This window comes from Ictidomys tridecemlineatus, chromosome X (genome assembly GCF_052094955.1).
Source record: "Ictidomys tridecemlineatus isolate mIctTri1 chromosome X, mIctTri1.hap1, whole genome shotgun sequence".
Taxonomy (NCBI): Eukaryota; Metazoa; Chordata; class Mammalia; order Rodentia; family Sciuridae; genus Ictidomys; species Ictidomys tridecemlineatus.
In genome coordinates, this window is record NC_135493.1 from 80,692,866 (window position 1) to 80,709,572 (window position 16,707).

The 16,707-nt window shown below is 39.4% G+C and overlaps 1 protein-coding gene across 7 annotated transcripts in view; it reads right to left on the minus strand.

Annotated features, from left to right (window-relative positions):
• Fam120c (family with sequence similarity 120 member C) overlaps positions 1-15,139 on the minus strand; it is a 142,276-nt gene extending 127,137 nt beyond the window's left edge. For 2 of the 7 annotated variants that reach the window (XM_078034769.1, XM_078034768.1), the window contains exon 1: positions 14,070-15,133. In XM_078034769.1, coding sequence (XP_077890895.1) covers positions 14,070-14,765 — 696 coding nt within the window. In that variant the 5' untranslated portion in view covers positions 14,766-15,133. Of the gene's footprint in view, positions 1-14,069 lie in introns of all 7 variants that reach the window. The other 5 variants (XM_078034774.1, XM_078034770.1, XM_078034771.1 and 2 more) reach the window with 5 other exon arrangements.
• Positions 15,140-16,707: the final 1,568 nt, after the last annotated feature.

The window sequence follows — 16,707 nt, forward strand, 5'->3', positions numbered from 1 at the left end:
CTAGGTAGTTATCTTGGTGTGGGGATAAAATTGTGAACAAGAAACAAAATCCTCGTTCGTCTCACAGAGCTGAAGCTATAGTGATTAATGTTTCAAGATAAACACTGGGCTAGGCAATTAAAGAGATATTTACTTATTCATCTAACCCTATAAAATAGATATTATGTCATTAATCCCTCTCCTCTTCCTTTTTTTTTAAGCAGAGAAAACTCTAGCCTGAAAAATTTGAATAACTTAACCAAAATCACACAGCTAGCAACATGGCAGAAATTGTATTTGAACCCCGTGAGACTCAACTTCAAAATACTGTTCTTTCCATTAAATATGTTGTTTCTCAAATAAAGACACCTAGAAAATTGTGCAAATACTAATCTCAGATCAATTCACAAATATACAGTAAATATGTGCACAAAAATTCACTAAGAATAACTGGTGGGACCATAAGTGGCAAATTATGTTAGCTCCCTGCCTGGAACATAGAAACAGTTTAATAAATGCTTGTTGTTTAAAGTAACTTCAAACCAAAGGCAATACTTCCTTCAGTTTATCTCATATCCCATTGGAATATAACTTTTCCAACTATCTACCATGTTCAATATTACAAACTGGTGTCTGACCCAGGCAGGGCTCTATGGTCTTCCTTTTCCACCTTTTCTCAATCCCAAAGCAAAGGAAACCAAAGGTGACAAGGAATCAGACCCTCATAAAAACATTTGGGGCGGGGAAACTTGTGCAAAAATCTGCATTAGCAATAAAAATATTGATGACTTACAATTCAACTGTGCCTCGAACTCTTATCAACTGAACTGTCTGAAACTACTGTTGATGCCAACTATGCATTACCAGACATTGTTCAAATCAAAACTCAACCATTAAGAGACTAAATTAATTACTATTAGGCTGCCAGGGGCTAGCATGTTTCTGTAGGTATCATGTGTAAGAATCCAAAGAAAACCATAGATTTTTTTTTTTGAGAAAAACTCTGTTGTGGCCCCTCCTTGGGCTGGAAATTATACTTTGACAGTAACTTTTATAATCAGTAAATATAGCAGGAGCTGTGGCATTCAGTAGACATATGCTCAATTTGAACTTGTAGAAACAAGTTATAGGGAAGTCACTTAGCTTCTTCATTTGTAAAAGGAGAGAATCCAATACCTACCTGATTTTAAGACTTAGAAACTATTTTTTAAATATTTATATTTTAGAAATTATTTATAAAGTACCTGGCACATCCTCTGAAAAAGTAATTATGAAATAAATTATAGCCTATTCTGAAAGGATAAAGTCTATGGTATATCTGGAGGTCCTCAAAGTCATTTGAGACCAGGAGGTATCAGATTAAGCACTTATTCTGCCCAAAGTAAAACCATCAAGATTGAAAAGTCAGAAGGAAGGTATCTTTAGGAATAATAAGAGAACAAGAGTTCAAGAAAACTTCTGGGCTACCCCACAAAGGAAGAAAGGAAGTGCAGAAGACAATTATGGTAAGAAATTCCTAAGAGCACTTGAAACAGGGTTTGCAAATGCTTACAGGAGGTTACGAAAAATAAACTTTCAGAAATTAAACTAAACCATGCTGTGGGTGTTAACTACACACACACACACACACACACACACACACACGATACCGGGGTTTTCATTTTAATTTTAAAACAAAAGTTTAGAAAGAGACAATTTTGATCATTACATTTTTTAGTTTATTTTCCTCTACCTTGGATCCTGCCCATTATGTCCCAAGAGGTCTAATATTTTTGTCAAAATGTGCAGTAGAGAATTTAGTCTTGACTCCTTTAACTGGGAGTGATCAAGTTGATTCCATTTCATAATGGAAAACAGCTATTTAGAAAGATGTTTCCATAGTTTATTTTTTGTTTTGGTGGTATTAGGGATCAAACCATACTACCACTGAATTACATTCCCACCCCACCCTTTTTTGTGGTACTGGGATTGAACTCAGGAGTTGACTACCACTTAAGTACATCCCCAGTCCTTTTATTATTTTTTGATTTTTGAAAGGATCTTGCTAAGTTTCCAAGACTGGCCTTGTCCTTATGATCCTCCTCACTCGACCCACACCTTGAGTCCATGTGATTAGTTATATGCCACCTTGCCCAGATTCCAGTCCTTTTATTTATTTACTTATTTATTTTGGGGTACTGAGGATTGAACTCAGGGGCACTCAACCAATGAGCCATATCCTCAGTCCTTTTCTGTACTATTTATAGACAAGGTCTCACTGAGTTGCTTAGCACCTTGCTAAGTTGCTGAGGCTGTCTTCGAACTCACAATCCTCCTACTTCAGCCTCCCCAGCTGCTGGGATTGCAAGGCTTGCACCACCACGTCCTGACAATTCTTTTAAAATTTTATTTTGAAACAGGGTCTCACTAAATTTTTCAGGCTGGTCTCAGATTTATAATCCTCCTGCCTCAGCCTCCTGAGTAGCTGGGATTACAGACATGTGCCAATAAGCTTGGCTAGCATAGTGTTTTATATTGAGTGCAACTTCTCCCAAAATAATTGTAAAATTCTGGTATTTCCATGACATCATTCTTCTTTTTCAGTACCATTAGCATGGTAACTCAATTTCTTTATAACAATTCTTCTTCTTTCACACCATGAACATTGAGAAAGGCTGAACAATATTTCTTCATTTTCATAAAACATGTCAGAGAGCCTTTTCTGGAATGCAACAGAAAACTCCACAATTGTGGGAATGTAATTCAGGCCATCACTTTCATTTCTTGGAAACTAATTTCAGTAAAGGAAAGTCAGCCAGTTTATCTCTTGCCAAATGAGTTTCCCAAAGGCATAATTTTGCTAGGAATGAACAAATACAACCATATATTTGTGAAGGTATTTTTGAGCAACCCAGCTTTTATTCAAGATGTATAGATGAGTTGTAAGGTCAACCAAACAAGTCAAATATTTTATTTCAATACATATGGGTGTGCTGAATGTCAAACATGTTTTTTTTTCAGTATCTTGCCTCAACTAAGCCAATCAACCTCCACATAATAAGACAGATTTCCATGGCATAAACCTATTAATTCACAAAATCACAATGTTAATTACTAATCCTTGACCTGATTCATTTTCAATTTTTAGGTACAAAGTGAATCCTAAGGAGAAAACAAACAGGTATATGTTTAAGTCCTTGGAATGTGTCTCTGCTTTAAAAAACATGTTTCAAGTCCAACAGTAACATTTCCAGAAGCACAAGCTAGTCATATTTACTAATTTTGATCAATCAATATAAAAAAATTTCAAGACTTGGCTGGGGGTATAGTTTAATAGTTGAGCACTTGCCTAGCAAGTGCAGAGACCTGGGTTCAATTGCCAGCACTTTGCTCAACACAGAAAATGCAGGTACTTAAAAGTGTACCTATGATATGCTACAAGTCCAAAAGAGTTAGATTATATTGAAATTCAAATTGTATCTACATGCACTGGTTCTCAAACTTAAAAGAATCAGCTGAAGACCTTAAAACAGATGAACCTCTCCCCAAGTTTCTGATTCAGTAGATCTGATTTGGGGTTTCGCACAGGCTAAACTCACAGTTGTCAGCCAGGAATGCAGTCATCTCAAGGTTTTACTGGGGAAGGATCCATTGCCAAGTTCACTCACTTGGATGTTAGCAGGATTCATTCCCTTGTAGGTTATTGTACTAAGAGCCTCTGTTTCTCACTGGTTGTTCGAGAGTCTGCCCTCAATTTCAGAGGTGGAGAATTTGCATTTCTAACAAGCTTTCGGGTGATACAGTGCTATTGGTCAGAGACCACACTTTGAGAACCACTGGTTAGGCAAATAGCTAAGTGTACAGCTCTGTGGGTGATATTTATATCTGCTATAAGCAATGGCTACTATCTAAAACTTTACAAATAATTGAACTTCTGGACCCAATTTGTCCCTAAAATGTTCAGTTACCCATCTTTGACATCCTGAGCAAAATGTGTTTCCAATCTTTATAAATGCATGATATAATTTCTGCTGCACTCAATATTCTTCAATAAAAGTACCACCTACAAAAGGTTTCCAAGCCCTGACATACTTCATTTAACACACAATTGCATTTCATGGCAGCATGACTTATTCTATCTGTATTCAAAAACACAGATTGTTGAAATTCCAAGCTGTTTTTAAAGTTGTTTTCATTTCAGCACTCATCATTTTTGTATACTGGTCATATTTCTTAACAAAGATTTATTTTTAAATGGTATTTTGAATGGTGGTCTTTGAACAGACACATTTTATTTAGAGACATGGGAAAATTCATCAATTCCACAAAGAAATAGGCTCACTCCTGTTTTCAGCAAATAGGCGAACTTCTTGCATAATCCTTTTCACTTGCATAGATATGGTTTCTCAACACAGCCATTAAAATGTACAAGCACAGGGCTAGGATTGTAGCTCGGGGGTAGAGCAGTTGCCTAGCATGTGTGAGTAAATCGGTTTGATCTTTAGCACCAAGTAAAAATAAATAAATAAAATAAAGGTACTGTGTCCATCGAATAAAAAATATATTTTAAAAATGCACAAGCACAGCTATTGATAGTCACCTCAAGCTTCAATAAGAAGGATCCATTTCCAAGCTCACTCATTCACGTGGTTGTGGACATGATTCGGTTCCTTGCACGTTGTTGAAATTAGGGCCTCAGTTCCTTACTGACTGTGGGTCGCAGGCTGCCCTCAATTTCTTGTCAAGTGAACCTCTCACAACATGGCAGCTTGCTTCATCAAAGTGATCAAGCAAGAAAAGCCAAAGAGCAAGAGAAGAATTGAGAAAGAGAGATCATGAAAGCACAAAGAAGATGGAAGTCATAGTATTTTATAATCTAATCTTGGAAGTGACATATCATTGCTTTTGTTGTCTTCTTCTCCTAAGGAGCAAGTCACTAGTTCCAACCCACACAAGGAGTGGGAGGGATGATTACAAAAAGCTGTGAATATCAGGATGGTTGAATCATTGGAAGATACTGCAGGAAATGTCCATTATGAATGAAAAAGGGCACTTGGTCACTGTGTCAGGAACTTGCCATGCAATGGTAGAGATGCTGATAAATGAAGACCTTGTGGCTTAACAAAAAGGGATAGTCAGTATGGCCAGAGTGTCTGGTATTTCTAGAGAAGTTGAAAAGTCAGACTGTTTTGCAACATTTCACAATTTTTGTAAGTTTGCAACAAATTCAAATTAGCTGAAAAAGAAATGTGGCTCAAGTGGTAGCGCACTTGCCTGGCATACATGAGGAACTGGGTTCGATCCTCAGCACCACATAAATAAAATGAAGATGTTGTGTTCACCTAAAACTAAAAAATAAATATTTTTTTAAAAAAGAAATGCATTCATATAATGCAATGCAGGAAATGAAAATCATTCGATTAGATGATACCTTAATATTCACTTAAACACATTATTTGATTTCAGATTCTGGTGAACACTATCGATGAAAGAAAATAAATGTTCTCCAGAAAACCATCCAAACAAAAATCTGTGGACCAATGCAAAAACATATGCATGGTCCACATATGACCTACTGGTTGCCAGAGTGCCATCTTTCCCACAACCTTTCTAATTTCCTATGTGGTACAAATGAAAGGGCAAGGGTTTTGGTGCCTGGCATGTAAATTCTGTCACTTCTACTGGTTATGCCCTGAATCTATCACAAGAGCCAGAAAATAATACCAGGGTATCATACTATATTTTATTACTTGCCTCCTCTACTAGATTATAAACTCCTGTAAGAACAGATTACCATGCTTTCTACCCCTAACTTCAATAGTCCTTATCTCACTTCTCTACTTAATTTTTCTCCACAGCACTTACTATACTACCTAAAATACTATATTTCATCTTTTTTTTCATTCTTTCTTTATTCTTTTTAGTTATACATGACAGTAGAGTCTATTTTGTTATATATCTTATTCTGTCCTTCTAATTAGATTTTGAACTTCACAAAGTCAGAAATCTGTTTTATTGACTGCAACATCATAATTTTGACTCTGTCTAGCACATAGTAGGAGCTCAATAAATATTGGCTGAATGAATGAATTCCATTGTTCGTAGTATTTAGCACAGCATGTGTGGCACAGAGTATTTGCTGAAAAATGTTAACTGAATTAAAAAGACCTTATCATTCTGATAAGAAAAATTGGGTGAAATGAGGCTAGAGGATGGAGGCAGATCACCAAAAACACTGCATGTCATGCCATGCTAAAGTTAAAGCACGAGAGTGAAATAATTAATGTCCAATCCAGTTAGGGACACAAGACATTTGGGGCAGAGTCATAGTAGTTGGCATTTATTATGTGCAATGTAACATTCTAGCCCTTTACTTATATTAAACCACTTCTTGATCACAAGAAAAAGTCTGTGATGTAGGCATTACTATCCTCATCTTCCAGATGAGGAAACTGAGGCACAGAGAAGTTAATTTGCTCAAGGTTACATAAGGAGTAGGGGAAAGAACAGGGATTTAATTCTAGGCAGTCTCACTCCAAGATCTGTTCCATTATGTTGCACAAACTAATTATAAGAAAAGGTATTCTGGGAAAAAAAATATAGCCATAAAACGTGTAACTATGGGGTGTAAGGGAGATAGAAATGATCACAGTATGTTATATAAATGTATAAATATGTGACAATAAATACATTATTCTGTATAATGAATGTGCACTAATACAATTGTAACTGTACTATTTTGAGACATATTAAGGAGGAACTATTCCGGTATCAAATATTTTTAGGTTCCAATCTTGGTCTAATTAAGTTCCAGCAGTCCAAATTTGGATCAGAAACTACACTGAGGCCATTTTTGTGTTATAAAATGGAGATTAGTATGTATCCTGAAGGGTGGTTGTGAGGATTAAATGATCTAATGAATATAAAAAGGACCTAGCATACATCATAGTCATTATTACTACCAACAATGGGGTATTATATATTCTATATCTGCATTGATAAGCAACTACAAACTCACTTCTGAATCAAAAGAGTTTAGCAATCAATTTGCAATCTGAGTTCATTTATATGTGGTTTATATATAACATTATAAAACACTGGTTCTAAATTGTTCCTCATCTGATCACTAAAGCCTTCTACAGTCTAATTTTTCAACTAATTTTTCTCAATCTTTTTCTCTCAACAATCATTTTACATATATTTATACAGATAGACCCAGATATCGATATATACAGATATATAGATATATATCTCATTCTAGAGCAAATTACTGTCCTCTTAGAACTCATTTAAAGAGAATTATAGGGCTGGGATTGTGGCTCAGCAGTAGAGCACTCGCCTAGCACAGGCGGGACCCGGGTTCGATCCTCAGTACCACATAAAAATAAAGGCATTGTGCTGTGTCCATCTACACCTAAAAAATAAAATAAAAAAAGAGAATTATAATGTGATATTAAATATTATAGGAGAAAATTATGAGAAATTAAGAAGAGAACACTCTGGAAATACAAAGGAAAGTATCATTCACCTAAGGTGGCAAAGATAGCTTGGAAAGATAAGAAATTCTGGTGCCTTCACCTAAGGTAATGGGGGGTAGAAGCAGACACATGTGGCTAAATTAAAGACATTTTTGAGGAAGAACTGATAGGATGAAGTGGACATGAGAGCCAGGCACAATGTTGCACACTTATAATCCCAGTGGCTCAGGAGGCTGAGGCAGGGGCATCAGGAGTTCAGAGCCAACCTCACCAAAAGTGAGGGACTAAGTAACTCAGTGAGACCCTGTCTCTAAATAAAATACAAAATAGGGTGGGGATGTGGCTCAGTGGTTGAGTGCCCCTGAATTCAATCTCCATTACAAAAACATTAAAAAAAGAGAGGGGGATATGGGATGTAATAGGAGAGTGAAGAAAACCAAGGATTTCATGGTTTCTAACTTGAAAGGATGAAATATATTACTCACAGAAAAAGAGAATACCACAAGTAGAACACGTTTTGGGTTAAGATAATGGTGTTCCAGCTTGGATTATTTTAAGTTTAAGTGACCTATAAGACATCAAGAAGAGAATTAAAAAGATTCAATGTTCATAAGAAGCTGGGCATGGTGGCAAACCCCTGTAGTCCTCAGGAGGCTGAGGCAGAGGAATTGCAAATTAAAAGCCAGCATCAACAACTTAGCAAGGCCCTAAGATACTTAGCGAGACTCTCTCAAAAATAAAAATAAAAAGCTTCGTGAAGGATGCTGCTCAGTGGTTAAGTGCCCCTGGATTAAATCCCTAGTACCAACACACACACACACACACACACACACACACACACACACACACACACAAATAAATTCATGAGAAAGGTTAAAGGAAGAGAGTCACAGGAATCAGAACATATTTAAAACTCAAAGCTAAAGTAATGGATAAGACTGCTCAGCAAACAAATGCAGAAGAGTGACTAGGACAGAAGTCTCAAGAACACCAACATTTAAGGATGCAGGAACAGGAAGAGCAAAAAGGATGGGAGAAGAAAAGATTCAAGAAGATTCAAAAGAAGAATCAGAAGTATTACTCAGCCATTAAGAATGACTTTATGACATTTCCCAATAAATGGAGGGATCTGGAGAATATTATGCTAAGTGAAATAAGTCAATACCTGTCCCCCGAAAACAGGTCAAATGTTTTCTCTGACAAAGTGGAAGATAACCCACAAAAAGGGTGGGGATGTTCAGTAAATTAGATAAAGGGGAATGAAGGTGAGGGAGGGGATAGCAAAAGGAAAGACAGTGGAATTAACCTGACCTAACTTTCCTATGTACATATATGAAAATACCATAGTGAATCTCACCATCACAGAATGGGTCCTAAATAGAATAAGATATATTTCATGCTCGTATAATTTTATCAAAGTGGATTCTACAGTCTTGTATAACTAAAAAGAATAAGAAAAAAATGTGACTAGGACAACGGGGCACAGTGGCACATGTTGATAGTCCCTGCTACTCTGGAGGCTAAGGCAAGAGGACGGATTGCTTGATGCTAGAAGTTCTGGGCCAGCCAGGGTAACATAGCAAGGCCTATCTCAAAAAAATTAATAACAATAATAAAGAAATAAATCATAAGTAACATTATGGAATCCAAGGGAAGTAGTTCAAGGATAGAATGGATCAAAGAAGGCCAAGAATGATAAGAATGGAAATGAATGTAGCAGCTCAGAGAGGTGAAGCCATATATAAAGTAACAATAGGCTAGGGAATGATAACTAATTCACTTTTCTTTTTCAAGAACAATGGTAAAAGGGAAAAAAAAAGATAACAATAATGATAAAGGGGAATACTTTTTCTGTTAAAATTATTTCTGCATGGGACTGGGGGGTATAACTCAGTGTACTTTCCTAGCATGCAAGTGCCCTATCTCACGCCCTGAGTTAAATTTCCATTACCACCACTACTATTACTACTACTACTACTACTAGTAATAATAATAATAATAATCTGTATGTGCTGTAAGTGAAAGAAATCAGAGACTGAAAATGCAGAAAAAGGAAATGCTACTTTTGAATTCCTCTAACATCACTGTGAAACTCACTCATTCCGCAATTAGCTTACACATTTGCTTTGTACTGGCAGTATAGTATATTTAACAATGTTGGCACAAACTAAGTGCTTAATAAATCAGCTTAACTTTTTCTTCACACATCTATGCAATCAGACAATAAAATTATACCATCTCACAAAAAAATGTACAAAAAGAAGGAAAAAGTGTCGTGGCATTCTGGAAGGAGATTTTAAGCAAAAGAGACCCCAAATAAGGATTTTTGTCCATCACTTACCAGCACTCACACCAAAGAAAAATTATTGGAGCTGGGGTTATTGCTCAGTGGTAGAACATGTACTTACCATGCATGAGGCCCTGGATTCAATCACCAGCACCAAAAAAATTTGGTGGCAATAGAATCTAGGGTCTCAATCTACCATTGAGCTAGTCCTTATTTACCTTTTTGTACCTTGGTTATTTAACTGTAAAAAGGGAAACAATACCATGTAGCTAGCAAGCTTGTGAGGACTAAACAAGATATTTAAAAAGCACTTTATATATAACTTGGTACTCAAGAAGTAGCAGCAATTACTATTATGATCATTTTTCCAAAATAAGAGCATCTAGAAGACTCACTGACTTTTCAAGTTGTCTATGACTATATAACTAAACAGTCAGGAAGCATATCAGCCATTATTTTATTGTATTCTGAAGAAGTAAAGCATAAAGTGACCATCAGCTCCTGGTCAGACTCCTCCAAGTCTAGTTATTCATATATTACCACTATGATTTCTGCCACAACTAAGTATTGCAACTTAATATTTTTCTTTAAACCAACTCATTTTCTGTAATTGGCCATATGTGAAAAAACTATACCTGTGGAATGGTGAATTTGATATGCTACCTTATCCTTTTTTTCTCATATACATTAACTATTAAATAAAGCACTCATCCTCTTCATCATACTACATCATCCCCCAAATCATTATCTAAAACTGCTTTAGGTTCCTCTACTTCTGAGATCCTTTGGAACGTATCAGATAAACAACTTGTGGGTTTACTCAATTTACCTGCTACTAGGAACTTTCATTTACAAAGGCCTGCAGTATGCATAACTGAAACCAACCAAACAACAAAATTTATCTCAACAATATACACTGAATTGATTTGTGGGCAATCCTAAACTGTTTAAAGCTAAACATACAACCCAGCAATTTATTATTTAATTCTACCACCTTTACATTCTCTACCACAAGTGAAAATGATACTGAGAATAAAAGACCATCTTCCTGGCTGGACATGTTGGCACATGCTTATAATTCCAGTGGCTCAGGAGGCCGAGGCAGGAGGATCCAGAGTTCAAAGCCAGCCTCAGCAACACCAAGGCAACTCAGTGAGACCCTGTCTCTAAATAAAATAGAAAATAGAAAATAGGGTTGGGGATGGGATGTGGTTCATTGGTTGAGTGCCCCTGAATTAAGTCCCCAGCACCCTCCCCATGAGGCCCTGGATTCAATCCCCAGCACCAAAAAAAGCCCATCTTGTGGTCTAGTCTGAAGAATAAAACCAAGGAGGGAAAGAATCAAGTAGTTGGTTTTGTTTTAGAACATTAATATTCAGTCAGAAGAAATGCTAGATAGGCAAATCATGCAAGCAAAAAAACTGCCCCTTCAAGATGACAAAACACCTCTGAAAGGGGAAATTGTTATGCATTATTAATCAATGTCTTTCAAGTTACAATCAAGGAAATTCTTCACTCCAACAGTCACCAATCAGAACCAGGAGAGAGAACTTTACTCACTGATAACATCAACAAGTAATTTACATATGCAATTCTGAAGCAGGTCTTAAATCCACTATATTAAGTGTTCCACCATACACTTTTTAAAAGTCACTCTCACAACCCATTCCCTTAGGTTCACTGACCAATTTACTTAGGAAAAAAAGAAATCCTGTGCCCAAAGTATACAAGCTATTATAAAAAATATAAAAAGATCAGAGTGTTTATAATCTAGCATGGAGAATAAAATTTATACATTCCCCAAACAGTGGTTCTCAGGGCTGAAAAAAACTACTGAGAATCCCCCCACCAACATTTTTGACTGATGGAATATGTGAACAAAAAATGTCTGGAAACCACAAACTCATACTTAGTGTTCATCTCTCCTGCCAACCTCCAATCAAAATCTATTCAGAGCTCACAATGGTCATTTTAGGTCTCCACACCCTTGTCCACTATCTGTACTATCCTTAGCATACGTCATGGCTCAGCACCCATTTGTGATGCCCCTCCTAATTTTCACTCACTCACCCCAAAGAAACCATGCCCCTATAGGGGCCTTATTATTATTATTTATAATTTACAATTAGCACACAGAATCTGAAATTTTGTCTTCAGTATGTCTCTTGTTTTTTATGAACTCTGGATCTCGTTGAGGGTAGGAATCCTCTTATCACTTCTGAATCTTCAGCAACCAGCCTAGTACTTTGCCAGCAAGCACTAAGTAATAATAAATGAATGATCTGAACCTGTCTTTACCCAGGAGCCAGGGAAGAGTAGTCGATTATGGAAATGATCTAATCACAGTGGCACTTTAGAAAGATTTGGCTTAGAATACTGTTAAGAGCATGGGCTTTGAAGCCAAACTGCATGGGCATGAATCCCAGAATCCCAGCTCTGCCACTTAGTGCGGATGACTTTGGGCAAGTTTCTAAAGCTCCTGTGCCCAAGTTTTCTCACTTGGAAAACAGGGATAATATTGCTTTATGGGTAATTGTGATGATCCAATGAGACAATAATTTTTAAAAGGAATTATACAGGACTGGGGTGTAGCTTGGTGATAGAGCACAAGACTCTGGGTTAGGATCCCAGCACTGAAAACAAAAAGGGCACACATGCAGTAGGGTGTTCCATCAATATGGTCACTATTGCCAGCAACCAGGTTAATAACAAAGTAAGAAAAATCTTGAAAGTCTAGTGGGTAGCAGTAGGAAGAATAGCCATGAATAAATAATCTATTTAAAAATGTTCAGTTAGAAGGGCAAGCAAGTGGATTTCTTTTATACTATTTCCTTTGTATGTTTAAGTTAGTCATGACTGGATTTTGTGTGTAGTGCTGGGAAATCAAACCCCAGGGCCTTGTGCATGGTAAACCCAAGTTCTACCACTGAGCCACATCCCCAGCCTACAACTGTATTTTTAAATTTAGACAGATATAATTTATCCACTCTAGACAGATTTGATGCTGAACACCAGTAGTGTAGCATAAACTGGATTCTAGTAACTGCTGCAAGCTTCTCTATATAAGTCTTTCAGTCTCTCAGCTGAAATTTCTTTCTTCAGTACTTCAGCAGACATCACTTCTTTATTGTGTGAATCTCACTATCCCCTGTCCTGTGAGGACATCCCCAAGAACCTTGGTTGGGGAATGGGCATACACAGTTTTCTTCTTCTTTTTTTGGTAATTTCATCCTACCCAACCTTGTACTGTTTTTTTTCTTCCTCCTGCCCACCTCCTTACTTCTCAAGCCTTATTATTCCCTACACGTAGGAACTTGAAACCTAAGAGTATGGGAAAGCAACAGAGCAACAGCAGTGGTGCCAAGAACTGGGGATGCTGCCAAACTATTCCCCAGGCCCCATATGCAGTGAGTGACCCAACTACATGCAGATTGGACTTAACTGCTCATGGGGCCTCACACAATTGGTATTCCTTTTTGTTTCTGCTCATTTTCTTCCTCTCACTGAAAGTATCCTCCTCCCAAATCTGTGTCACATTCAAATCCAACTCATCCTTGCAGACCCAGGCAAGGTCTTTCTTCAGGGAAGACTATCTCAGTTCACAAATATCCTCCCCCCACACATACACAAACAGGTACTATACTTACTGTCTGTATGATAAACCATAGTTGCCGTACACATTTACACGATTAAATAAATGTTCCATGTGTACATGATTAATTTTCCAAGAGCAGGAACGGTGTCTTGCAAACCCCTTATATTCAGTGGGTTAATACTTGTTGAACAGTGAATCAGTGGGTTTTTGTTTGTTCATTTAGGCTAACACAGGAGGAAATAGAAGTATGGATAAATGAGAAAGGTTGAATGGATAGATGGGTAAAAAAAAGCAGCACCCTGTCAAGATGGGAAAATATTGGAGGTGTTGAATTAACATCTGCTCAACTGACTTGCTGTGCGATTGGTAAAAACTATAGGAGTAGATGTTAACTAGGAAAAGCAAGGAAAATGTATTTCAGTTTGAGGTAAAAGACAGCTGGAGAAAGGTGAGGCTGCAAAAGAAATTCTGACTTGATTGTGTTAAAACCTGGAGGTAGGCCAATTAGATAAGTGAAGGTAAATGGAGCTATTGGGATTACACGGATAGACATGTGGTCTAGTAGGTAAGCAAATCCGTAGAGATGGTATGAAGTGGGGGGGGGGTAGGTGGATAAAATGATCGACGGCTAGTGGATTGAGTGGGTAAGTAGGTGGGTGGGTGATAGTGGGTTAATGGGTAGGTGGCTAGGTGTTTAGTTGGGAGGAAATAGGTGTAGGGTGTGTTATTTAAAATCCGGCCCCTCCCTCACCTTGACCCGGAAGCGGATGAGTGCTAGCCTCACGCAGTGGCTCAGGCAGGCCGGTGGCAGGAACCAGGCCCGCGGTGGAGGGGTGCCCTTGTTGCCCACGTGTCCCACGATCAGTTGCGCTGTCTGCCGCTCGGCCTGGCACCGACGGCCCCACTCTGCCAGTCGGTCCTTGCCCAGGCCCCCGGGGAACATGACCACGAGCTCCAGGCCGTCGCCGCCGGGGTAGGCACAAGCCTGGCATAGCGCTGACAAGTAGCCCAGCATGGCGTTCCACTGCCCGCCACACACCCAATCCGTCTGGTAACCGCCATAGAGCCGTGGAAGCGCCGAGCCCGCGTCTACAAGCACTCGAGCCCCGGGCAGCGGAGGGGGCGGCGGCGGCAGTGGCGGGTGCAGCCCGGGCTGCGCTGGGCCATGGTGGTGGAAGTGGTGAGCAGGGTGATGGTGCCGATTCGGGCCCGCGCCCCCGGAGTAGGCACCTAATGCTGCGGGCGGGAGCGGTGGTTGCAGAGGAGCAGAGCCCCTGGCGGCGCGTGGAGCTCCGGGTGCTAAGGCTGCCGTCGGTGGCAGCTGGCGGTGCAGGTGCTGCTGCTGCTGCTGGCGCGATACAGTGCGCGCGAGTTTGAGGAGGTCCACAGGCACCACGGCCCCAGGACAACGCTTCTCCAGGAACTCTTGGAAGCCCTGGACGCCCATGCTTCGTCGGTGGGCAGACGAGATGAGACAGCGGCTGCGCGAGCAAGCTAGGCGGCGATCTGGGCGCGAAGCTGGGGGCGGGCGCGTGCGCACTCCGCGGGGGGCGAGGGGGCGGGAAAAGGATTCCCGAGGGGAGGGGTGAGGAAACCAGGGCGGGGAGGGGAGGAGACCGCAGATTGGATACGGGTGGACAGGAGGGGTGAGGCCGACCGGACTCAGGAGAGGTTGGGAGGATAAAAGCGATGACAGGCTCTAGTCGCTTCTCTTTTTTTCTCCTCTCCCGCTGCTCTTCTTTGCCGCTTCAAAGAGGGTAAAGCCTCTTCCTTCCACCTCCGGGAGCCATGTTGCCTCGTCTTCTCTCTGATACACGCTTTTTAGCTGGAGGAGGGGGAATGGGGCGGGGCGGATGGGCATCCTGGGAGTTGTAGTCTTCTAGCAAATGGCCTCAGGATGTAGTCGGCTAAGGTAACTATCACTCAGCTCCTGCCTTGTGGTTCTCAGGGTCAAAGAGGCGGGGCATGAAGATTTGTGTTTAGGATTTCCACTCTCAATTCCTTGCATCCCACTGAACTGCCTTAGGCTTTTTACTGCCATTCCCAGCATAAGGAGTTTGGGGGGGGGGAGGAGTGATGCATCATGGGAAAGGAAATTGAGTGTATTGATTGAATTTAACCAAAGTGAGCTAAAATTCCCCAGGAGGGAGAATTTTCACTTTGATGCGGAAATTAATATGCCTTACTTATGTGAGAAAGAACACATATGAAACATAAAAATAACCACTACAATTTCTACAGCAACTTGCTTGCTTAAGAATTTTTTTCCCGAATTAGCAATGGTGAAACAAATTTGTCCAGGACAATGTGGGACAAAGCGAAATTGAATGGCAGGATCTCTTTGAGCAAGGAGATGTGGGCCAACACGAACTACAGGTTGTACCTTTTTGGTACTCACTGAACTACTCTGTCCCATTTTTAGTATTTATATTAAATATCTTACATTTTAGGGCTCTTGTTTCCAAATGTCATTGTGAATTAGCCTTGGTACTAATTCAAAACTGTACAACCCAAGAGTGAGCAAGATGAACGATGTCTGAGACAAGTCTATTAGAATGCAAAAGCAAATAAAAGCTCCGTGCTCAATAAAAGAATATATCACAAGAGGGTAAGGCCCAGATGGCAAAGAATAAGTAGATGGTGAGGCAGTGCACGTAGGTAAATTGAAAACATGCAATGAATGTGAGAGGGTAGTGGCTTAAAGGGATAAAGAATGGAAGGACTAGAGGTTTTCTAGTAAACTGGACACTTTTGGATTGTTTGCCCATCTGCCCTTTTCTAGGAATTGGCTCTCTCCTTTCCCCATTTATAGGGGAAAATAACTGCCATGTTCCTATCTCTAGATAATTAAACAGAAGCGGACACCTAATCCGACCTGGATCAATCAGAATCTCATTCCCTAGAAATTTAGAATTAGGGGCTGGGATTGTGGCTCAGTGGTAGAGTGCTTGCCTGGCACTTGTGAGGCAGTGGGTTCCATCCTCAGCACACGTAAAAATAAGTAAATAAAATAAATTTATAAAAAAAGGAAATTTAGAATTAGATCAGAGATATCTGCTTTTCTCTTAAGTGTAATCTTGGAAGCTATCAGCAATTTTCCACTGGAGAGATATAAGTAAACAATGTTGGTTAGCAGACAAAGAAAACTGTATTTTTAGCCAGGTGTGGGGGTGCATGCCTGTAGTCCCAGTGACTTGGGAAGCTGAAGCAGGAAGATTGCAAGTTCAAGACCAGCCTCAGTAACTTAGCAATGCCCTAAAGCAACTCCCACTAGAGCCTGTCTCAAAATAAAAAATAAAAAGGGCTGGGGATGTAGCTTAGTGGTAAAAGGTCCCTGGGTTAAATTCCTATTATAAAAAGAAACAAAGGAAGAAAAAAAAAAAAACCAT